The 24384-nt window shown below is 48.6% G+C and overlaps 1 protein-coding gene across 1 annotated transcript; it reads left to right on the top strand.

Moving 5' to 3' along the window:
• The first annotated feature begins 12977 nt into the window (after nt 1-12977).
• Tmem86a (transmembrane protein 86A) lies at nt 12978-16899 on the top strand. Its single transcript, XM_021655191.2, has 3 exons — nt 12978-13141; nt 15029-15293; nt 15547-16899. The coding sequence occupies exons 1-3, from the start codon at nt 13121-13123 to the stop codon at nt 15981-15983; spliced, it is 723 nt and encodes a 240-aa protein (XP_021510866.1). The 5' UTR covers nt 12978-13120; the 3' UTR covers nt 15984-16899.
• The last annotated feature ends 7485 nt before the right edge of the window (nt 16900-24384 follow it).

Below are 24384 nucleotides of genomic sequence, written 5' to 3'. Positions count from 1 at the left end.
ATTCTTTCCATATTTGTTCAGGATGCACTGGCCAGTTGAAGCTTTGTCTATGTTTTTTTTTTCACAGTTCCTCATTAAATGAGGAACCAAGGCTGTGGCCTCTGGCGACAGATACGGTTTCTGAAAAGGACAGATTAAAGAATTATTTGGCGATTCTGACTTTCTGTTTCCTCACTTGTGACTGAGGTCAAATCTCTTAGCTGGCTTCTAGAAGGCTCCTGTTCCTCATCTGTGAAATGAAGATACTAATAGTCCTTATGTCATAAAAGTATTGTGAAAATTCAAAGGGGAAATGTAAGCAAAGCAAAGAGCACAGTGTCTGGCATGTAAGAAACATTAGGAAATATTTGCTATAAAACGCAAAGCTTGCAGAAAATTAATGGAAGGAGGAATGTGATTTTTGTTCTTTTTAGAACTTTTAAACATGATTTATTTTTATTTTATGTGCATTGGTGTTTTGCCTGCATGTAGGGCATGTACACTGTTTGAAGCTGTCAGATCCCTTGGAACTAGAGTCACAGACACCTGTGAGCTGCCATATATATGGGTGCTGGGAATTGACCCCGGGTTTTCTGGAAGAGTAGCCAGTGCTCTTCACCTTGGAGCCATTTTCCAGCCTCAGAATGTGATTTTTAAATGCTTAATGGGGCTGGAGAGATTGATTAGCAGTTAAGCGCGTGTACTGCTTCTGCAGAGGACCTGAGCTTGGTTCCCAGAGCTCACAATTTCCAGTTGCCTCCTCCAGCTCCAGGGCAGCTGAAGCCCTCTGCTGGCCTCCAAGGACTTGTGCATGAATGTGTGTGTACTCATTCGTGCATGAATATAAATTAAAAAAAAAATCTGTAAATTATGCTTAAGTAATTTCAGATACCCATTAGTCACATGAATTAAGTTTCTTCAAAGTTGTCACAAAAGTATAAAATATTTGTGTAGAGTAATTTGGTAGTTTATCTGGAGAGTAATTTATGATCCACAGATATTATTCCCTATTCATCTTACTTCCAAAGACTTGTCCTAAGAAAACCAAACCAAACCATACAAAACTGAATCAGGCATAGTGACACAGGCCTGTAATTCCACACTGAGGAGGATGAGTCAGGTGGATGGTAAATTTGAGGTCAGCTTGGGGGCGGGGGATGGAGAGAGAAAGCAATAAAGACAAGGGCTGGTTTATGTGGTGCTTATCATCAACTTTTTATAATAGAAAACAGTTTGCATTCGTCCCAATGTGGGTAGATTAAAGATGCTATCACAAATTTACGTCAAAAGCCTGACATTCATGTGTAAAACCATCGGAAGGATTGCGCTGTTATCCCAGCTGTGGTTATTACTGGACTGCGGCATGAGAGGCAGTTCTTGCTATACTGTTTATGCTTTTCTCTATTTTCTAAAGTTTTCATGATAAATGTGTTACATTTGCAATCAGAATTAATAATACCAGAGAGAAAGCTGTTCCGTGAGCTGTTGAAGAGGGTCTCACAGAAAGGCCACTAGCGGAGCGGAGTGGCGTGGCATCCCTTCCAAGCTCTTTAGGTCTTTAAAAACTTTGTATTAACATATATTGACTGTACATGACCGTTGCCTTCATTATGGCATTTTCATATGTATCTATAATGCATTTTAACATATTTTCCCCATATCATCCCCCCCCCTTTTTTTTTTCTTTTTTCAAGACAGTGTTTCTCTGTGTAGCCTTGGCTGTCCTGGACTTACTTTATAGACCAGGCTGGCCTCAAACTCACAAAGATCTGCCTGCCTCTGCCTCCCAGAGTCCTGGATTAAAGGCGTACGCCACCATGCCTAGCTTCATATCACCCTTTATTGTCTCCCTCTCACTTCCACTCACTCCCTTCCTTTTTTCTATCTAGTCCTTTTTTTTTTTTATGCTTTTTATTTTTGTTTTGGTGAACCAATGTGTTTAATTGGTATCTTATGGTATCATGGGCAATTCACCAGTAGCTAAGCTCCGAATACAAAATCTTTTTCTCTCTTGACTGCCTACAGATCCACAGGAAGGGGCAGAGCCTTGTGAAACTGTCCTGCTCAGTGGCGTAATATTGAGGAGCCTAGTCTTAAACAGGTTATTACAGTTGCTTAGAGTCTAAGAGCACAAAGGCCACGACACCCTGAAAGACAGATGGAGACAGTATTCTATAATATTCTACTGCTTCTGGCTCTGACATCTTTCTTCCCCCTTTCCCTCAACATTTACAGTGCCTTGGGGGGGGGGTAGATGTGCCATTCAAGGTCGAACCTGCAATGTTACTCATTCTTAGTACTTGACTAGCTTATCTCTGCGTAACTCGGCCTGCTGCTCTGACTAAAGCCGACAGCGGCAGTAACTGTGAGGATAAGCACAATCTAAACAGAAGATAGTTTGACACTGACTGAATACAAGAACTGATTTTATTTCATTTGCTTTTTTTGAGGGAGGGGCAGGGTCTCACTATGTAGCCCTAGCTGTCCTAGAGCTCACTATGTAGACAAGGCTGGCCTAAAATTCACAGATCTCCCTCCCCGCCTCTGACTCCTGAGCGCTGGGTTTTTCCTTAAAGACAGGCCTTTACTATGTAGCCCTGGCTGGCCTGGCACCAACAAACCTGACTTGGTTTTATATTTGTTTGAGACAGGGTCTTGCCAGGTGGTGGTGGCACATGTCTTTCATTTCCAGCACTTGAGAGGCAGAGGCAGGCAGCCTAGTCTACAGACAGCCAAGGCTACACAGTGAAACCCTGTCTCAAAAAACCAAAGAGAAAGAGAGGGGAGAGAGGAGAGAGAAAAGAAAGAGGAGAGACAGAGAAAGAGAGGAGAAGGGGAGGGAAAGAGAGAGGGAAGAGAGACTTTTATTGACTGAGGAGACTTCTCTTACTAAATAGGTCTGACACCAAGAAAGATGGCTCTTATCTCTCATCCCTACGCTTGAAATGGAGGCAGGAGGATCCTGGGCTCAAAGTCACCTCAACTACACAGCACGTTCGGAGCCAGCCTGTTTTAATTGTTGTGACTTGTTGGATCAAAGACTTTGAAACAAGTTAAATAACATTTTTAAAGGATTAATTTGAGAGACAGAACAACAACAACAAAAAAAACCACCTGTCCCCATTTGAACTCTGTGGATGTATTTTTCAAACGCAAAATTTCAGATTTCAGTCGAGACAATTCAGACTCATTTTTTTTTTTTTCCTGAATAACTAACAATGTTGATGGGAAAGTGAGCATGTGTGCAGAGCTCTATGTGTTCCCCTGACCATGTTCTGTACTTGAGCACAGACAGTTCACACATGGAGTAGCCAGGTACTGTCCACTTTTCCACGATGCGTCAGCCTGGATCCTTGTCTTTTCTCCCCCCAGGGAGACCCAGGGCTCTATCAGTGGGGTGGAAGTTCCTCTGAGACCATTCATAACAACTGTGTGTCCTTTCAGAGCTGACATTTTCTGGAAAGCCAATGGTCTGCTTCATTCCCAAAATAGATGCAGCAAAGAACTTTTTAATTTACCTTAGTGCTTCAGTTTGTTTGTTTCCTTATTTATTTCTTTGTGTGTGTGATAGGGAGATTGAGATACAGAGACAGAAGAAAGGTGAGAACAGGGTAGAAGACCAGAAGGGGCCCTCAGGCTACAGGTGATTGTGAGCCTCCTGACTGAACTCAGGTCCTCTGGAAGAGCAGCCACTGTAGGTGCTGATATTTCCAGCAACTTTTTAATTTTATTTTTCCTAAAGACAGTGTCTTATGAGGCCAGCCTGGTCTACACAGTGAGTTCCAGAACGGCCGAGGCTACACAGAGAAACTCTGTCTTAGAAAAAAATAAAATAAAACATAACAGAACAAAAAAGACAGGGTCTCACCATGTCGTCCTGGCTGGCCTGGAACTCTCTTTGTAGACCAGCTTGTGTTGAACTCACAGTGATCTCTCTCCCTTTGTCTCAATGCTGGGATTAAAGGTGTAAGCCAACAAGTTCAGACAGAAAAAAAAAGTTTTTAAGCTTAATTTTACAAGTGTATGGAGATAGATCTTCACCACAGTGAAGCCCGAGTAAGTGACCAAAGGACCTTATACCTTTAAAATAAAGAATTATACATTTGTGAAGAAATGACAGGATACACAAGATATCTGTGCTTGGGCAGTAAATTCTGGGGGTGTTTCCAGTAAATAAGGGACAAGGGCCTGTTAAAACTGGTGGAAAATAAGAGTAATTTCAAAGCATTTGTTTATTCAGTTTCACTGAGGCCCCAGTTTCCATTCTCTAATGATCAAAGGCATTTTCCATTTTGGAATGAGAGAGACTTTCTTCCCAAAAGAATCTTTTTTGTTGATTGTTTTGTTTTTATTTTTTAAGACAGGGTTTCTCTGTGTAGCTTTGGCTGTCCTGTGCTTGTTTTGTAGAGCAGGTTGGCCCTGAACTCACAGAGATCCACCTGCCTCTGCATTCCTGGGTGCTGGAATTACAGGCGTGCATCACCACAACAGTCTATAGGGAAAAACATGTAGCTATAGTTTCTAATTGATTTAAGCTGAAAACAATCAAGATGCCCATTCGGCATTTTTGGAGATATTATATCTTTAACTCCATGTCCTGGCTAGTTTTATGTCAACTTGACACAAGGTAGAGTCATCTGAAAGGAGGGAACTAAGCTGAAAAAAAATGCCCCCTTAAGGTCTGGCTGTAGGCCTGTAGCGACTGATAGGGAGGGCCCAGCCCATTGTGAGTGGTGCCATCCCTGGCTGGTGGTCTTACTTGCTAGAAGAAGGCAAGCTGAGCGAGCCACGAGGAGCAAGCCAGTCAGCAGCACCCTTCCATGGCTCTGCATCAGCTCCTGCCTCCAGGTTCCCACCCTGCTTGAGTTCCTGTCCTGACTTCTTTCGATGAAAAACAGTCTTGTGAAAGTAAGTGTGAGCCAAACAAACCCTCTCCTCCCAAGTTGCTTTTGGTCATGGTGTTTCATTGCAGCAATGATAATCCAAACTCCTTCATGGGAAAGAACCACTTAAGAATCTTTGGAGTTGATCCTTCCACAACCTACTGACACTACTCCAGATTGTCTCCAGAAACAGCTTCTTAAGTGTTCTCTTTGCCTGAGCTATGGACTGTGCCAGCCATGGATTTCCCTCCAGGTTGAAGCTCTGTGTCTGACTGCAATCCAGTCCTCAAATGCACAGGCCTATTCCTGCCAGAATACTAGTTGGCTTGGTCTTGTGCGGGTCTTGCAAAAGCAATCACAGGAAAGAAGACTTGTAAACAGACACATATAAATACATTTTCAACCAAACCAAACCAAACCAAACCAAACCAAACCAAACCAAACCAAACCAATCACAGCTCCTGTGAGCCCACCCTTTCTTTTGTTTGCAATTTATCTATACATTTATGTGTGTTGTCTCTAAATGATACATCTTCTTAAAGGCTATTTTCTTGGCCAATCATTTAATCAGTTCTCACTATACGTCAGGCCCTTCACGAGGCACGAGTTTCCTCAGAACTCACTCTGCTTACCAGCTGCTGGCACATGCTTGCTGGAATAATAGCTCAGGGAGTTACCTGGTACAAAGCATACGCTGCACACGCACAAATAACTTGAGGGAACTTGTCAAAACGCAGGTGTCAGAGCTCCACCCGAAAGCCCTTGAATCAGAGGCTTGTGGGTCAAGTGTGGGCACTTGGTTAAACACCTCTGTGTTTAACGAGCTTCCCAGTACTTCTGATGTGTCCCTTGTGGCTGATGAGAAGTTCCCCTGTTCTGCAGAAGATCATCCTATCATTCCAGGCAGACGGAAGCCCGCTGTGAACTTCAGCTCCCTTAAAAGAAGAAAAGCACCAATGATAAACCACTAAGTTTCAGAAATTGCATATTTCAACGCCTTAAGTACGTACTGCTTTCATTTAGTTCCCATACAAACCATTTAGGAAAAACTGTTTGCCTCCCCATTTCAAAGGAAACTGAGGTCAGAGTTGGTCACTTGTCCAGTGAAATGCTAGTGTTGGAAGTCTAGCCAGTAACTTCTGATCTCTGACACTGTCCCTATGACACGGGGCTGCCTGCAGTAACCCGCAGTAACCAGGGCTTCTCTTCCGTTTGTCCACTGTCCTCAAGCACTCCCCAACATACTGATGCTGGTCTTGGTGGGCTTTGACAGGCCTAGGAAAGATGGAAAAAGATAAGATGATGCTTCTTATCACCGTGCCTCAGAAAGGTGAGGACATCAAGGACTTTCTGCTGATGGTCAGGCAAAAGGATGCCGACTCAGTTAATAGCACCAAGAACTCGGGCAGTGGAAAATTCAAAGGTCAGAGTACCTGGCCCCTTAATGTTCTGGTCACCACAGACAAGAAGAAGGGACTTCACTGCGGCAGTCCCCTTATCAGTGAAGGAGCAGAAATGAACCATTATCATTGTTTGGAGGGGATTAAAAAATCCCAACAAGTCAAAAGAAAAAGAAGGGTGGAAGGAGGATTAAACACAGCCTTCTAAAGTAAACTTCATTGTAAAGCTTTTTTAAAAAAAAGGCTGAATTTTCAGTTCTGGAGGATGTGAGGAGGGGTGGAGTAGACAGGCCTGAAGCCCCCACTTTAGTTAACTGCGGCTCTCTTCCAGGGCTTTTAGTCAGAATTTCAGCTCTTCCTCCTGTGGAGTGTCAAAGCTATTGAAACTAAAGAGCCTGACAGGCTTCCAAAGCCTGAGGTCCTCCGGATGGGAGACAGGAAGCTGGGCTGGAAAAGGAAAGACTTTGGAGAGGGCTGGGATGATATAAATAACTTTCCTGACCTTTGCACCCCGTTGTTCCCCGCCTCCCCTAGTCTCACTGTCACTTGCTCCATTTCTGGTCTGAGAGCAATCTCCTGAAAGGCCCAGGCCAGCCTCCAATGTCCCTCTCCACTCTTCTGGTCTTGGTAGATCTGAGGAGAGAGAAGCTACCGAGTCAGCTTCCCCAGCTGGACCAGGGGCTCCGTGGCAACAGGGGCCTCTGCTGTGTTCGTGCCTCATCTCAGATGCAAGTGGCCAGTGAGCGCCGTTTGTAAATCCACTGAGGAAGGAACAGCCGAGTGGGAACAGGGACAGCTAGAAGTGGTCTGCTCAGGGGAGAGAATCTGGAACGTTGAGCACTCTGCTCTTCCTGTTATCCAAGGCTGGCCCTCAGATGCTGGCAGCGGGGAGATAATCACTAATTCAGAGTGCCAGGGCTTACTGAGTACTAGCTTGTGGGTGTTCCCCCGCCCCCAAGGCTATTTTCTTATTCAGTTCTTGAGACACTGCTTTCTTCGTTCTCCTAGCTTTTCAGCACTGCAGAAGGAACAACCCTGAAGTGAGCCCCAGGATCTAATGGGGTGTGTGATATTGACAGAGCTGGAATGACATCAGCACAGGACCTGGGCAGGAGGTGGGGTAGGGCTTCGAGATGGCTTAGGGGTAAAGCTGCTTGCTGCCAAGCCTGAAGACCCGAGTTCAAAGCCCAGGTCTCTAGATGTGTTATTGTGTGCGTGTGCATGCACACGCGCGCACACACACACACACAAATATAAAACAAACAGTCTTCAGAGAACCCAGAACTGGGAAGCTTAGCTTAGGTGCTGGCTGTCATCTAACGCCACAGGATCCCACCTGGGGCAGCCCCAGTATCGCAGGAGGCCCCTGGGTTGACAATGTTTTAGTTATAAACGTCCACTTGGATCTTAAGGCCAAAGGATGCTCTTAAGGAATATCAATAAACAAGCGAGAGCCATCTCCGAAAGCTGGATGTGGTTCACGTATCAACATACGTCCTTTCACAACGCCCCTGCCAGACTGGCATTATTTAGAAAGAGAACCTGAGAGAGGCTAAACAATTTGACAAGGGCCCTCAGATTATGAAGAGCCTGGAGTTATACCAGGGTGTGCCCAGCCCCAAGCCAAGAGTCTAATCACAGAGCCCTGGAATCTTTTTGAGGCCAGGGTCAAAGTTCAGCCCTCATCAGGGTCCGGAGAGGAGTCCTGCTAGATTCTTTGGCCTGAACCACAGGTTACACTGCCAGCTCTGGGGCCGACCTCCATGTCTTCACGACCGAGGCATTCTAGAATGAACGTCCTCAGATGATCTGGCATTCCTGCATTGGTTCCTGGAAGCAGAGAGGAGTGTGTGTGTGTGTGTGTGTGTGTGTGTGTGTGTGTGTGTGTGCATGTGCGTGTGGCTGCAGAGTCTCACGTAGACCTTGGGGCATGGAACGTAGTTACCTTCTGACACATCACGAAGGAGAAGCAAAGCTGTTCTGGAAAGAGGTCACTAAATCACAAAATCCCCGTTATCCCTGGGGGGTATATTCTCTGGCTGCACCTGTCTCTTCCCGTGAGTGCACTTGTATCTGAGTGTATCAGAGCTTACCATCCACATCTTCAGCATTTTACTTGTGTTTGTCTCTTTCAGGGTTTTCCTTCGAATGCCGTTCCCTTAAATGTCATTGTCCTTCAGAGCTTGGCTTGGTACTTCTGTTCTGCTCTATCAAGACCTTTCACTGGTTAGTGAATCCATATAGTTGTCAGCAAGTCCATTACTTATGCACTTGATCTTAGCAAAAGCCCAAGAAACAATGGGCTGTGCCTTGGAAGCCTAAACCTCACCTCAGTCTGGCTCTAGATCTGTATCTAGTGTCTTTCAAACACACCCATTTGGCTGATACATATTCATCTCTCTTTTAAAACCTTTAATGATGGTACAGTCCTTCAATTCCAGCACTAAGGAAGTAGAGACAGGTGGATCTTTGTAAGCCAGCCTAGTCTAGATAGTGACTAGACCAGCCTGGGCTACATAATAAGGCCCTGTCTCAAAAATAAACAAACAAACAAACAAACAAACAACCTCAACAACCTTATCAACCTGCTCTCACATACTCTTATCATAACTTCATATGACCTTGTCACACTTCCAGTATTTCTTCTCTAGGTTAAAGGGGAGTGTAACAGGAGTGAAGATTCTTAAAGCTAGTTAGACATGATCTGGGAAGTCTGGCCTGGGCACAGAGAACCAGAACCAAGCAGAGAAGCTGGGAACAGAAAACAAATGACATCTCCTGAGCCAAGTACAAATTTCTTAATAGAACCTTCACGATCCTCCTTGACCTAGTTCCTTGTATTCCTTCTCCACTTACCCAGGATCCTCTCTACCTCCCTTTCTCAGCCCTTATAGCCACAGTTTTGTCCCTGATTGAGCATGTCTCGTGTGGGTACACATCTGATTTCATCTTTCAAGGGTGCTGCATCCATTGCTGTTTGTTTTCTTCTTCTGAGTAAGCCCCACCTTCTTCTACTGTGACAGGCACAGTGAGTCACTCTGAAGTCCTCTTTATGTCCCTTGTAACATACAGTCACACCTCTATTATTATTTTTTTTTCTTGAGGCTGCGTTGCCTATACTGGTCTTGACTTTGTGGGCTCAAGTCATCTTCCACATCAGTTTCCTGAGCATCTGGGACTACAGGTATGTGACACCACCTCAATTACTTCAGTGCCACGCGACCTGTTTGCTTACTTAACTGCTTGTGAACTCCATGAACCCAGGGGCTGATTTTTGCTCAATATTTATAACCCCGGTAGCTAAAGCGAGAGCCAGTGCATACGCAGGTACACTTCATACATTTGTTGGTGGAGTCAATCAGTGAAAGGCAAGAACAGAGAAAATGACAGCGCTGTGTGAGAAGGACCAGAGGACAAGTCATTTTGGGGACAGAAAAGAAGGGGTGTAGATTTTCATTAAGTCCTACTCTACCCCCTGCTATCTGGAATAGAAAACCAAGAAAGCCTAAAACAACCCTCCCAAAAAACCAAGGAAAAATTTAAAAATTGAATTAAAAATATATTACCCATAGGAATAAAATTAGGGTAAGTTCTTTCTCTGAGGGAAAGTGGTTTTTATCGTCTTCGTCAATCAAGGCTTAGCAGTATTTAACTGAAGAGAATCAATTACTACCTGTAGAGATGTAGAGTAACCAAACTGCTGCTAATATCTGGTTCCCTTTTCCCGCTTGGAGTTATGGAATCCACAATAAAATGTAATGCTCACTGCACAGTGAAGGAGGTTTTTATTCTTGGCTAAGATTAGAAATGGAAGATAAATTTGCATAGTAGCTGCTCCAAAGGCTAGCGTCAGGAAGTTATAGCCATCAGTGAAGGCAGCAAGGGCGGGATGGGCCAATGAAGGACAGAGAGAGTCCTGTCTTTTCTGGGGATGGATAGGGATTTTCCAGGATTTCAGATGCCCCTATTTTTTTGTTCCCTTTCTGGTTCTCTCTGGTCACCTGTCATGGTGTTGAGAGGTGTCATTTAGCACACAGTTACAGGACTGTAAGGAAGTTGGAAGTCACGGGGCAGTCACTGTGGTATCCATCTTAGACCTGACTGGTTACTTGGCCACCTGAAGAGGGACGTCAGGCACCTTGACTTCAAAGATAAGATTAGGGCAGGGCAGAAATTCTGTTAGTTCAAGCAGACAGAGTGAGGTAAAGATTAGGTAACACCATCAGTGTTTGGCCCAGAGGCACACTGCCAAAGGCTTGAGGTTTTGGGAAGATGGCCTAGACTTAGACAGGGAGAAGCACAGCTTCTAGAAATGGACCTTGTCCATATTCTCCTTCCATCCTGACAGGCCTCTGACTAGGAGCTAAACTCAACTGGAAGGGGGAGTCCTGGTGAGCACTGTCCTTACGTCCCAGAGCAGAAGGAACCAAGGGTGGACCTGGGCTGGGTATGCTGGCACATACCTTTAATCTCAACAGTTGGGAGGCAGAGACAGCAGATCTCTGAGAGTTCAAAGCCAGCCTGGTCTACACAGAGTTCCAGGTCATCCAGAAGTATACACTGAGACTCTGTCTCAACGAAACAGAACAACAACACACAGCTCTGAGTGGGTAGGAGGATGGACTTTTTTGGTTTTGTGGGCCACCTATTGCCCACTGGCAGAAAAATCCTGTGAATGACATTTCTAGACCTTATGTCTTTGTATACTTGGGTATTTGTATATGAGGCTTATGAAAATTGATGAATTAGTAGGACTAAGGTAGACAATGACATGTTTTTAAAAGACGTCTCAAGTAATTTCAGTTGGCCCCAGTTATGAGAACAACTAATAAGGTTTATTCTCAGGGGCTGGAGAGATGGCACATACCTTTCTTGCAGAGGACCATGTTCTGTTCCCAGCATCCATTTCATGCAACTCACAGATGCCTGAAACATACCTCCATGCAGTTCCAACTCTGACCTCAACTACACTCCCCTCTCCCCCGGAAGAGAAATCCCTTAATCTTCACATTTTCATTTTTATAGTTAGACAAACTGGGGTTCAGAGAAACTAAAATGCCCTGATTTGAGTACTCCCACGGGTGACATGGAGGTTTGGCCTGAAACTGGAACATATGTGATGATTTTATAATCTGTTGATGGGAAACTGAGGCTCCAAAGACAGAGTGGCGTATGCCCAAACACACCTCCAGCAAGTCCTAGGTGAGGAGGAACCAAGTCTGTATTGCTTTTAGTTCAGTGTTCTTTCCCAGCAACGAACTTGGTAAGAGTGTATATGACAAAGCCTTGGCAGCAGCCACTCCCACTTCTCACTCAGGTAAGACAGGTGGTCTCCGTGAAGCTCCTAACTTATGAATGTGCCTAGAGATGAGGTGTGTGACTCCCCTCTCTCAAACCTTGACTTGCACCTTTTTTTGGACTCCATTTGGAATTTTAGGTTGTCAATACTGTTACCAGGAGAAGGGCTGCCCCTCTCTGAGGGGATGTCAGGTCAGTAGCTTAGGGATTAGGGATATCTGAGGAAGGCCTGGGGGAGAGGATCACTGCAGAGTTCCCCAAGCGCCTCTCCCTGGCCAGCATGAGGCTGGGGTCCAGTACAGGGCCCTGTATTCCCATCTCAGGGCATGGCCAGTGTTTCTCCCTTCCCAACAGCTGACACCGCAGCTAAAGCTCTGTGTGTAACCCAGACCACATATCCATCCTTTGGGAGGTATTTGGAAACCTCTGCTTCCATGAAGCCTGCTGGATAGACTTGTATTTCCTGACACCAGCAACCTTAGCCCTTCCTCATCCTACACACGTGTCTAGATTGGGCAGAACCTCAGAGGTCACCCATTCATTTTGACAGATGAGGGAATCTAGGTCAGAGAAGGCAAAGGCCATGTTAGTAGCGAACAGAGCTTCACTGTAGTCCATTCGACTCCTTGCCAGCCCACCCAGTTCTGAACACACGTTTCTAAACATGCTCCAGCCCACCAGCCTTGTAACCATTTACCCCGTACTTCAGGCAGTTGGTTCACACTTCTTGGCGTCCTTAGGCAAGCTTTGCTCCTGTGGAGTCACTGTCGTTGCAGCCGTGAGGGTGTGTGACTAAGGAAACCCAGCGCCTGTAGTTAGTTTACCCGCTGATGCCAGGGGTCCGCACACAGGCTGCTGCTCGCTTTCACCCATGGCTTTGGTGGGAGGATGGTGGTCAGCCCATCTTTACCTTTCTATAGCTTTATTCGTTCAGTGCTCAAGGGTCCAAGTGCGCTTAATGCAATTCTACGAAGCAATTAAAAAACTACGATTCTGTGTAGTTTACGTACACTGTGTGCCTGGAACACTATCTGCTCCCATGCAGAAGGCTGAATGTCTATTGATCCTCCGCTGGGACCTGTGACTACACTGTCAGAGCCGCGTCTTACAGGAATTGCGTCTGACTAGACTGACAATCTGGCTTTGCTCTTTGTTCCGGAGTTAAGAGAAGGTGCATCCCGCGATGCTCCAGCGGGCAGAGACGGCTCTCAGCCTTGCTGGCTCCCCAACCTTGGGGGTCGCGGTCACGTTCCGGAAAGCCCAGGCACGCTCCCGAGGGGGCGTGGTCTGGAGCCCCGCCCCCGCCCGGGTGGGAGGACCTCCTTTTCAGCGGAGAAACAGAGGGAGCCTGGCGGGCGCCGCCGGCCGGGCTCCGCCCCCCCGAGGCTGCGGTCCTCTCATTGGCTGGGTCTGCGGTGACGTCCCGGGGTGCACAGACAGTACTCCGAGCGCCCGGCGCGCGGGAGGTATTGTGCTTCACCGGGCTTTGTCCACCTGGCTCTGGCTGCGTCCCGGCGGTGCCACCCGGAGCCGGTGCCAGCCGCCGCCGCCGCCGCCGCCATGGTGTCTCCGGTCACTGTGGTGAGTGCGCGAGCCGCGGCCGGAGCCCCCGGGCCTGGGGCGAGGCGGCGGAGGAAGCTGGCGGTCCCCTCCGGGGAGGCGGCGGCTGTCAGGCCCCTGGCTCCCCACTCCCGCAGCGCCCCTCCTCCGCGCGCCCCCCGGCGCCCGCGGAGGGAGGAAAACATTGTGCACGTGACTCGGAAGCGTGACTTTGTTGATCCTCGTGTGTCTGGAGCGGGTCTGCGGGTCTTGGCCTGGGACCGGACGCAGCGGGCCGCTGCGTGGTGGGACCTCAGAGAAGCATTCAAGAGGGTGGGGGGCCAGACCTCCTGGAAATCCTGCCGCAAGCTGGTTTCCTCTTCTTATTGTAGGCGCAGGAGGCGACGCCTCATTCTAAGCAACGCTGCTAAGGCGCTAGGTGAAGGTGGATCGCTCTATTGACTTGACCTCCTTTTCAGACTTTGTCAGCGCCAACCTTTGGCTTGTCTCCCCCCCTTCTAAGGCTGGCTTCTCTGACTGTCATGATTTCACCACTTCCTACCAGTTTCTTTTAGAAAGCATTGGTCTGGGGATGAGGGGAGAGCAAAATTGATGTTTCTGAGGGCTGACAGGTGTTGCTGGGCATCATCCCCTCGGCTCTCTTCCCTTTGGCTGTGCCATCACTCTGACTGTCCGAGATAAGGGCGTTTCCTTGAGAAGGGAGTGTCAAGTCTTGTTCCCATCTCTAACTTCTGGAAGTACCCTGGACCCCTGTCTACCTCTTCCTACTCTTTCCCAGTTGCATCAGGTACCTGGTAGCCTGGGAATCTGAATGAGTCCTGGTGAAACAGCTTTCTCATAAAGCCAGAGCACTTTAGGTGGAAGGTGAGCTTATAGGGAACCCCAGCTGCTCCAGTTCATCCTCAGAAACCCTGAACTAGCAGTCCACGGGAAGGAGCTTCAGGAGGCCACAGAACATCTGTGGCATCTCCTCCCCCAGCTCAGGCTGTGCCTGCAGTGGCCTTGAGTAAAACCTTTCTTTAGCTGCCCTCCCCCTAATCCAGCTGAGACCCAGTCAGCTGTGCCAGCTTCCCCTCTCAGTTCCCCATCGCCTCGCAGCCTGTCTGCTGGCTCCAGATCAGAAGCTGGGACCAGAAGCCCTCCCCCCTTCCTGTCTTTGGTGCCAGCACCCCCTTTCCTAGCTCTGGAAATCTTTGGTGTCTCAAATACTGTTTATTGCTCCCAACACAGATCTGTTTCTCTTCCCAGCATCCCTAGCACCTCTCTTTGTCCTTGGTGCCACCTTTAGTCTAACAGGTAGAGTGGAAGCTGAGGGGCTGCCTGGGCAGGACCGAGAGCCAGTGGGTGGAGGTGCTGCCACTCTCCCACATTCCTGGCACTCACCTGGTGTTGCCAGGGCTCTAAGCCTGAGTCCTGGCTCCAAAGCTGGGATCATGAGTTGGTCAGTCAGTGCGTTTCTGTGGTTTCCCTCTGACATTGCTCCAGTTCCACACAGCTGGGAGCTGAGGCTGACAGGGAGAGGTGCTAAGGGATCCCTCTAGGAGGGGGAGGAGAAAGCCCGGAAGGAACAGCTCGAGGCTGCAAAAGGGAATATCCTAACAGTCACTGTTGTTCCAGTGAAGGACCTATTCTGGCCAAGTTCCAGGGCCAAGAGTGGACAAGAGTAACAGGACAGTGGAGCCCTTTCCTGTCCTGGTAAATTGAGCCTTGAGGTGATAATGGCTTTCTTCACGTCCTGCTGGCTGGTTGGAGCCAGAGAGGCTAGGTTTCTCTGTCAGTCCTCCCTGTTCTGAACGGTGTAGGGCTGGAGTGTGCGCTGTAGCCTTGGGGAAAGGTGCAGGTTTTAGATCCCGCCATGGGCTTCAGTGACTCAGCCGCCGAGTGTTGCTCTTGTGCTGTCTCCTGCAGGTGAAGAGCGAGGGACCCAAGCTGGTGCCCTTCTTTAAGGCCACCTGCGTGTATTTTGTGCTCTGGCTGCCCGCATCCAGCCCATCGTGGGTCAGCGCCCTTATCAAGTGCCTGCCCATCTTCTGCCTCTGGCTTTTCCTCCTGGCCCATGGCTTCAGGTTCCTGCTGGCCCACTCCAGTGCCTCCCTCATCTTTGTGGGACTTGTCTTCTCTGCCGTGGGTGACGCCTTCCTCATCTGGCAGGACCACGGCTACTTTGAACATGGTCAGTAGTTCTAGGAGTTGCCTGGGTGGGTGCCTGGGGCTGGAGGAAGAGGGTCCTGTGGTGGGGGTGGGGCAGGGCTTTGGAAAAAGGAACCAAGAGTTGGAGGAGGGAAAACCACTTTAAGTGAGAGGATGAGTGTGAAACTGTCACTTTGCTCGCCCCTCTCAGTCCCAGAGCAGAGCTGGGTTACCCCTTGTCCCTTCATAAGTCATGAAGCCTGCTTTTAGCATTCTTTATGCCCTTTTGCTTCCAGGTCTCCTGATGTTTGCTGTGACACACATACTCTATGCCTCAGCCTTTGGCATGCGGCCACTGGCTCTCCGGACAGGTCTGGTGATTGGAGTGCTGTCAGGCCTATGTTATGCCCTACTCTACCCAGGGCTATATGGTGCCTTCACCTACCTGGTGGGGGTCTATGTAGCCCTTATCAGCTTCATGGGCTGGAGAGCTATGGCAGGGCTGCGGCTGGTTGGGGCAGCCTGGCGATGGACGGAGCTGGCAGCCGGCAGTGGCGCACTGCTTTTCATCATCTCAGACCTGACCATCGCTCTCAACAAGTTCTGCTTTCCTGTGCCCTACTCTCGGGCACTCATCATGTCCACTTACTATGCTGCTCAGATGCTCATAGCCCTGTCAGCTGTGGAGAGCCGAGAGCCAGTGGAAGACTATAGACTGAGCAAGGCCAACTGAAGGGACTGGGGGGTGCTCACCTTTCTCCTGGGGCTTCGGTCCAGACCTTGGGAGTATGCCGGAGCTCTGTCGGCAGGCAGCTCCAGGGAAAGTGGCAGGCTTGAAGGGGTGAGCAGAAAGAGCTCCCAGGAAAGCTGGTAGGCTAGGATGACCCTGAGAGCTCAAAGAGGCACCTTATATCCCTTGCCTGAATCAGAAGTAGACACTCCTTACCCCGTCAGGACCGTCAAAGCCCTCCCGGAAGGTGGTGGTGCTTTTTGATCCCTCTCTTTTTACTAGATGCAAGAATGTGACTATCTCTTATGACCAGGACCAATGGCAATGCCAGGCTCATCCGTTCCCACCCTTTCTCTTCCAAGCTGACCGAGGAGCAGTCCTTCCCCAGGCTCCCCATTTGGGAAGACTGGTTAAAGGTGGAGTCTTGTTTCCCCGTGGCTAGGGCTAGCCGGTTACTGCAGCAGGTTTTCAGCAGTGTCTATGAGGAGCTGTAGAGGGGACTTCTTGGTGTGGAAGCTCTGAGGGCACCAAGGCTGCGGACTGACCCTCTTTCTCTCACAGGCCAGCCCAGAGCTCAGGCCTCATACCGTCACCCTCAGACTCTGTCCCCTGAGCTAGGGTGTACCATGCCAAAGGAAGGGGCTGGTCTCCACCTCTATGTCTGTGTCCTGCTGTCTGCAAAAGGCTTAAAGGGGGTGGGCCTCAGAGAGCTCCTGAGGGGTCTGGCCCAGAGCTGGGGCCCTCCCCTCGCACACCGACAATGCTGTCTTCCTGCCCTGGGAGTGAGTTCCAAGTGACACTTTAGGGTCTCAAGACCCGAAGCACAGTCAATGCAAGGGGAGTAAGGATGGGGTAACTCCGTTCTCTACTGCCCATGTGAAAAAATAAAATAAAATAAAATAAAAACCCAAGGGCCATGGCTTTCTAGTTTGTCTGTCTGTGTGGCACGTGCCTGTCCTGGACAGGGGGTCGAGGCATGGTGCCAGGAGCCCTGGTTGTCCTCACAGTCCGGGTCAGAGTTGTCTTGGCTCAGGCACCTTGGCACCAGGCTGGCTCCCTGGCTGTGCTGATGCTTCGACTTGTTTCAGTGGGTCTCACTTCCGTGGTCAAGTGTGTGTGTGTGTAGTCAAGAGGGTGGGGGATGGGTGGTGTTTGCCATTGTCTGTATTTGTCCTTGACACAGTCCCCTGTATAAAGGTGTCTGGCAGTCCTGGTAACCCTGAGCTCTGCAGTGACTGGTGCTGCTGTCTTTCTCCACCTCCCCAGCCCTGTTCTCAGCCCCGAGCTGCTCCTTCTCTAAATGGTGCAGCCTTCTATGGTCTCCTCTTGGACTCTGGGTTTAGTTGGGCAGCTGAAAGGAATGGGATTAGGTTAGCTGATAGTTTATTGCCGAAGCCTTGACGGAATATTGTTCTACCTTACTCCAGAGGTGTTGGGATTTGAACAGAGAGTGCCCCAGTTCTGTAGAAAGGGCCAGCGGTTAATATGCCATTGGTATATTTGCTGTACCTTTGGGGGATGTGATATAGGAGATTCAAACTTCCTGGGTGTTAATTGAATCTAGTAGTTTCCAAAAATTTTTTCTTTTTAGTCCTGGGGATCAAACTCAAGTCATCTCACATGCTAAAATTATGCTCTACTATTGAGCTGTTAAGCCAGACCCAAACTAAAGCTTTTATAGAGACCTCTCATAGGGACAGAGAGCAAAGAAATATGGGGAACAGTAGAGCTCAGGGACTGTCTATCATGTCAAACTTCTAGTTTAAAATCCTTCAAGAAAGTATTCTACTGTAAAACAGGCTTAAATCAGTAAGGCAGACAAGCGGCTCCTTCAGTGGGAGGGTGGCTGGTACTATGGGAGCAGGCCTGATTTTATAAGGGCTAGAATGCTGAATGCAGACATAGATGGGGTGAAGGAATGAGAGGGGGCAGGATGGGGAGGAGGCCAGCAGAATTTGTCCTGTGCTTGCTCTAAGGGGCGGTGAGGGTGAGTGTGGTTGTGAAGGAGGGACAGCCCTGAGGTGACTTCCTGTGGGTGGGTGTGGAGCTGGTCCATTCCATGTGTGTCGTCCCCCATGGTTCCTGTAGCACTCCACTCTTGGGATCGGGGAGGGTGAGCTCAGCCAGCTTCCTGTTCCTTACCTGCACAGCACACACACACTGATACATACCGGAAGGCAGATGGCTGAAAATAACCCCCCCACACCAGCTGATGCCAACGTCTCTGGGCTGGAGCTTGAATGAGGTGCAGCCTTCTGAAGATTCTCAGTGGTCGATGCGGTGCAATACTTGACTTGCCATCTTTGAAAGATCAAAGCAAATATTTATTGGTGCTCATGAAAGATCTGAAGTTGCTGGAATTCGAGCTGCTACGTAGGGACTGAGAACTGGTCCCTGTGTCTCAAAAGCTGGAGTAGCTGTTTGGGGATCAGAAGCTGCCATCCAGCCACACTTGATATTTTCCAGGAACTGTTAGGTCCTTCTTTTAACCCCATAGGTGAGGAACTAGGCTCAGAAAGGTGCCATCAGGGCCTTAATCCATGCTCCTAAAACCAACATGAGCTACTCAGAGATCTCTGTTTGTAGAATGAACTCTCTTTCCCCGTTCCCACCCTGCCCATGCTCTCCTGGCCTGGTTCTGTGTACAATTCAGCAGCCATTCTGGAAGCTTTGTCTTCTTACTGCCACTTACTTTAGCACTAGGGAGACAGAGCAATGGGATGTCATCTTTTCCCCCAAGAAAAGACATACCTAATTGGCTGAACAAAGATCTGTAGCTATGGAGACCACAACCATGGAGGGGCATCACCACAGAGATTTTAGGCAGATGAAAGAGCAAGATGCTGGAGAGACCGGGAGCAGGATGCTACTCTAGGGTTGGACTAGCTGAAGCAGCCTCACGGGTTTTAAGTTTTCCTAGACCAAGGGAGTCTAGATATCTTGCCCATACCTACTTCTTGGATCCTGATATTCTCAGCTCTTTACCCTGGCATGGAACTCTGCCTCCAAACTTCCTCCATATCAACTCAGTTTTTAAGTTTTCCTCTTTGTCCATTTAGCTCTCATTCATTTCCAGCTCCCTGATGTTATCTGTATCCCTTCAGACTTAACTGCAGTTTCCTAGAGTCACAGCCCTCACTCCTACTGGCTCCCCTCTTTATAGCAGGCTCTGTAATCCTCCTCCCTCTCAGTACTATCTGGGCCCCTAAGGGTACTTTTCACCTCATGTCAGTTGCATCACTCAAAGCATTCTTGAAGAGCTCATAAATGACAGCCCATCTCATGGTTCTCTGATCTTAAGTGTCTCATGGTTCCCTGATCTTAAGTCTTGGGTACCCTTCTGTGACCCCATGTCCTCTTCACCATCAGGGCTTCCTGAAACAACCCAGGTTGCCAGTCCTATATTCATCTGGTCCCTGCTGACAAGCTTCCTTGGACTGCAGGGGGTTGTCACCCCTTTCATTTGAGCCACCGCTCTGAAGCAGCATTACTGCTGTCCACCATGTGCTTGTGGCTGGAAATGTGCCTCGCTGCAGTGAACCAGGCTGGGGGCTACGTCCAGCCCTCTTCAGGTGACATAGTGGACACCCCCACCTTCCCGGACGTCAGGATTGCAGTTCCGGGTTCCAGGTCAGAGTCACTGTGTTGCCGGCCTCTTCAAATAGCTGCGGGTTTGCAGGAGGTCTGGGGAATTCCAGAAGAACTGGAGGTTTGTTGGCTACCCTGGGGACAGAGTTGTCCCTTCACTGTAACCACCTGCCCAGCCTGTCAGAAGATGGAACGGCACGGCACGTTATCCTTCTGTGAGTGGTAGGCAGCAGATGTCCTGGAGTCAGAAAAACCTGTTTGTGAAGCGTCACTTTGCCATTTAATAGCTTTGTGACCTTTGACAACTTATCTCTCTTTTATGCTACCCATTGCCTCATTTGCAAAATGAAGATTAACAATGGCTGCCCATTTAACAGGATTGAAGGGCAAGGGGGCCACCATCTAGTTAATATTCAATAAAAGTCCATCTTGGTCTGTTGTTGAAACCTTCCAGGCCTCTGTTAAGAGGTCACTCTAAGTTTTAGTAGATTTCTCTTCTTTGGCACCTCTGGTCCCTCACCCTATCTCCTCTTCTCTCCCTGCAGATTATACTGTGTATGCCTCATATCTCATCAGATATGACTGACCGCAGATTCTGAAACAAGGGCTGTGCCCTAGGTCAATGTCTCCAGGGCCTCAGGACTCTGAGATAAGAGGGTAGAAAAGCCTCTCTCCTAGTTAAAGGCTGACAAAGCCTTGCTTTGTGGTGTCAAAGTAGGCACCACTGTCCACTCACCCGCAAAGCTTGCGCCTTAGGTTGCTAAGCAGCAGTGGGGAGCTACATTTTGCAGATGCGTAAGGGTCTCTGCAGAAGGCTTCTGCCAGCACCTGTACCTGCCACGAGCACATGGACAGTATGCCCTGCCCAAGGCCTCTGCCCACTGTCTGTACCTATCACATGCACACAGTAATACCACGTACCCCGCCAGGCCTCTGACTGTACCCGCCACTAGCATGGAGACATCATAACATGCCTCTCCAAACTCACTCTGGAGCAGCGTCCGACACTCTCCATAGGCAGAACACTTGGTGTTGACAGTGAGGAATTGGGGGTATTTTTTGCCCTCAGTGAGAGTTTTCCAGCCCTAGATGGTGGTGCTGTCTTTTGGCCAGGTCATGGCTGCTGGTGGTGAATCCTGGGTAATAATGGAAGACAGTACAGCCAGTCACAGGAAAGTATTTGGAAGAAGACTGTTTCTGTTATCAAAGATTCTGCTGGGCTCCAGGGACAGGGATCTGGTGAGTGGCAGAATTAGTCAGGGACAACGGGACAATCATGCCTACAACACCCAACTGGGTTATGCAGGGGACAGTATGGGGGTCAAAATCAGGGACAGCTCAGAGGTTGTCCTAGCACCCTCCACTGTGTGGCTCTAGCTAGACGTGGAGGTCAACCTGGTGGCTAGGGTGGGAGACCCACAGGTATGGACTGCTCTTCAGCGTTAAGCCTGTCCTCTGGAGCCTTTCCCAACCTCTTTCATGGTCACGGTATGGGCCATACAAAGACATCTGACTGCTCTTGGACCCTGAGAGGCAGATAGTTTTTCATTGTGTCCCCCAGAGGGTACTATCTTGGAAGGCAGGTCCTGTGTTTTATTTGTTTACATATTCCTTAAACATAGAGAGATACTAATTTGGCACAGTGTTTGCTTTTGTAATTTTTTTTTGAGCAAGAGAATCCCAGAGATCACCCTTGGCTTTGTTCAGGTGTAAGCAGTATGATGAGTTTTTCTTGATCAGAACATTCTCTGTGGGCTGAAGCCTCCGGGGAAAGCTTTGGAGCTGGGATGTTTGCCCTGAACCTGTAACTCTGTGTCCTCCCCTGGTGGACCCTCAGCTAGCTCCACAGGGTCTCCGGCCCAGCCTCACTGACAGTTGGATATGAAAGAAGTATTTCCGCCTCTCGGTGAGAATCTCTGCTCTGTAGCAGATCCCTGAGATGGGATCTTCCATGCACTTGGCCACTTCTGGCTGCCTTCAGCTCTCATCTCAAGGATGTGGGTCCCTTTTGCTACTGTTATGAATCATAATGTAAATGTCTGTGTTTTCCTAGGTGATTCCTGTGAAAAGGTCATTCGGCTTCCAAAGCGGTCATGACCCACAGGTTAAGTAAGAACCACTGAGGTAGAGGCATCAGACATGTTTAGGCCTGGAGGTTATAGGATGGCACAGACATCCAGTTGGTCCCCAAATTCATCTGTCCCAATCCCTTGTCTATAGGGGACCCACACTTGGGATGCCTGAATCCTAATTTTCAACACTTCTACAGCAGGGAAACCCTTAATATACAAACTTGATTACTCATCAATGTGGCAGTTTAGTTATTTTACCAACTAAGTAGTTTTATTATCTTCAAAATTCAACATAACCTACACAGACCGCTCATCTCCATTAAAAACCCAGGTTTAATTCAGCCATCTCCACCACATCCACTGAAGGCAGTACTCCCTATTTCATGTCCTAAACTCCAGACCTAAGGAGCCACCCAGATCCTCCCTCAAGCCCCACATGCCTACCTGTATTCACAAGAGACAGCAAGGCTTGCTAAGAGCTCTGCCCATCCTGCTTCTCACAGTCCCAGATGCTCAACCTTCATTTGTTGGCTTTCTCTTGAGTGTGACTCCTGCTCCTCTATGAAGCTGGCAGTTGCCAGAGTGGAGACTGTAGTCCTTCCTGTAGACTTTTCCCAGTGAAGAAATTCTCTCTTCAAGGGGAGGTTCCACCGCTGTGTTGGGTCTGGCCTAGTACTAACAGGATCCTTGGCCACCACTGAACTGGGTAGCAATGCTGGGCTGTCGTAAAGTGGCTTCATACACAGCCAAAACTCAGAATTTATAGTATGTGTCCTCCGTCCACAGCATATCCTGTGCCTGAGGTGGGAAGGCGAGGAGTCATGAGTCCAGGGGCCAAAGTGTGGGAGACCACAGAAGGGGAGATATGGAATGCTAAAACTCCCAAAGGAGCTTGAGGGGAGAGTATGCCCACTCAGCAAGGCTTTGTCTCACCTCCTTCTGGCCAGAATGTTTGTCCTAGCACCTAACCCCGCATGGGGTCCTCACTGACTGGCATCAGCTTTTCACACTCCACTAGTGTCAGCCCGGGCAGGGACATTTTACACGATGATCACCAACTCCCTAGTCCCATCAGCCACTTGGAGCTGATTGTAAGGCTAGGAGGTCCTATGGGTAACATTAGAGGGAGAAAGTTAGGAAGTGGGGTCACATAGATCGTTACCCAAACCAGCTCGATTTCTGCTCCTGTTTAACACCTTAAGTTAAGTCTGCTTAAACATCAGATGGGAAACACGTGGAAACCCAACACCAGCAATCAGTATCTGGGTCCTAATTCAGAACATGCAGCTGAATGTTCTTGGGGTAGAGGGCGGGCACAGACATTCCCTGACGTGCAGGTGGCATTCCTGTGTACGCTGGGGGCAATAACAAGTCCCCTAACTCCTGCGATTTTGGTGCCACAGTTCTCAGTCTTGACACACTGACCCCTGGAAATCAGCTGGGAGGGGTGCAGCCAGTAATTAATTAGCAATCATAATTAAAATACCGACACTGCCGAGGGTTTTTTTCAGAAGAAATGAAAGTGGTTTCATGTCACGCACTCTCAGCTTCCAAAATGCTCTCTGGAATGAAGAAGTGGAGTTGGCTTTTGTAACGACATTAGCTCTTCATCTGTAATTGCTGTGCCCTCACCCGGTTTGTGGATGAGCCTGTGGCATTAGCTGCAGATCTGCATGCCTCAGTGGCCAAAGGCCCCCATCCTGACCCCTAGGCGTGCCCCTTAACACTAGGCAGTATCTCTCCACTCTGGAATTATGGGATTCCCTGCAAAGGCTTCCGCAGTCTCAGGAGCATCACTTACACCCTCTGAGCTGATCACCCGAATACAGAGAGTGCAAACTTTCCCTTCTTCCGCCGTGGTGCTGAAGTCAGGCACTTTGTCATCTATCTCTTCTGGTTTTTTTTTTTTTTTTTTATGTGTAGTGGTATTTTGCTTACACATAGGTCTGTATGAGGGTGTTGGACCCCTAGAACTGAAGTTACCAAGAGTTGTGATTTGCCTTGTGGGTGCTGGGAAGTGAGCTTAGGTCCTCTGGAAGGGCAGCCAGTGCTCTTAACCATTGAGTCATCTTTCCAGCCCCAATTTCTCCTATCTTAATCCAGGACTTCTTGCCAATAGTCCTTTATCCTACTATGAACTGTTTCACAGGCAGGCCTTCCATTTCGTGTACACAGTTACCCAAGGACTCCAGGAACTGCATGCATCATTGCAAAGGAGGCGAAGGACGCATCATCACGAGAACTTGAGATGCTAGTACATCTGTGACCCATAGAAGCACATGGCAGAGAGAGGTGTTGGCTTTATACAGCCCATTCACTGTTTGCCAATATGTAAAACTTTTGTAGCTTCACAGTCGGGAGCTCTATTGCCCTCAGTGCCTGTATCTCTGATGTCTGGGCTTTTGTACAGGATGTTATTTTGAATACAAATGCTATTTCCTTTTTTTGAAAGCCGAACCACCTTTTGTTCTTCTGGATAAATCTTGGAGCCTTGTGGCACTGTCTTCCTTTGGCTTCTCATGGCTGCTGTGCCTCCCTCAATTACTGCAATGATGAACTCGTGTGAGAGATTCCAGGAGTGGTTCATATGTGTGGCATCTCACAATCACACACAAATGGCCCAAACTCATTATAATATGGGACTATGTCAGACTGATGGAATACATAAATACGTGAGAACCACAGAGCTGTTATATAGCTGTTCCCTGAGCAGACAACATTCTCTCCTGGGGAGAATGGAGGCT

The sequence above is a fragment of the Meriones unguiculatus genome, chromosome 1, assembly GCF_030254825.1.
Source record: "Meriones unguiculatus strain TT.TT164.6M chromosome 1, Bangor_MerUng_6.1, whole genome shotgun sequence".
Classification (NCBI taxonomy): domain Eukaryota; kingdom Metazoa; phylum Chordata; class Mammalia; order Rodentia; family Muridae; genus Meriones; species Meriones unguiculatus.
The sequence above is the reverse complement of the archived record's forward strand: the minus strand, read 5'-3'. Positions and strand labels throughout refer to the sequence as shown.

Excerpts from the sequence above, each read along its gene's own strand:
- Tmem86a (XM_021655191.2), top strand. The coding sequence starts at position 13,121 with ATGGTGTCTCCGGTCACTGTG. Across the intron at positions 13,142-15,028 it reads TGGTGTCTCCGGTCACTGTG|GTGAAGAGCGAGGGACCCAA; the intron begins GTGAGTGCGCGA and ends TGTCTCCTGCAG. Across the intron at positions 15,294-15,546 it reads CCACGGCTACTTTGAACATG|GTCTCCTGATGTTTGCTGTG; the intron begins GTCAGTAGTTCT and ends TTTTGCTTCCAG.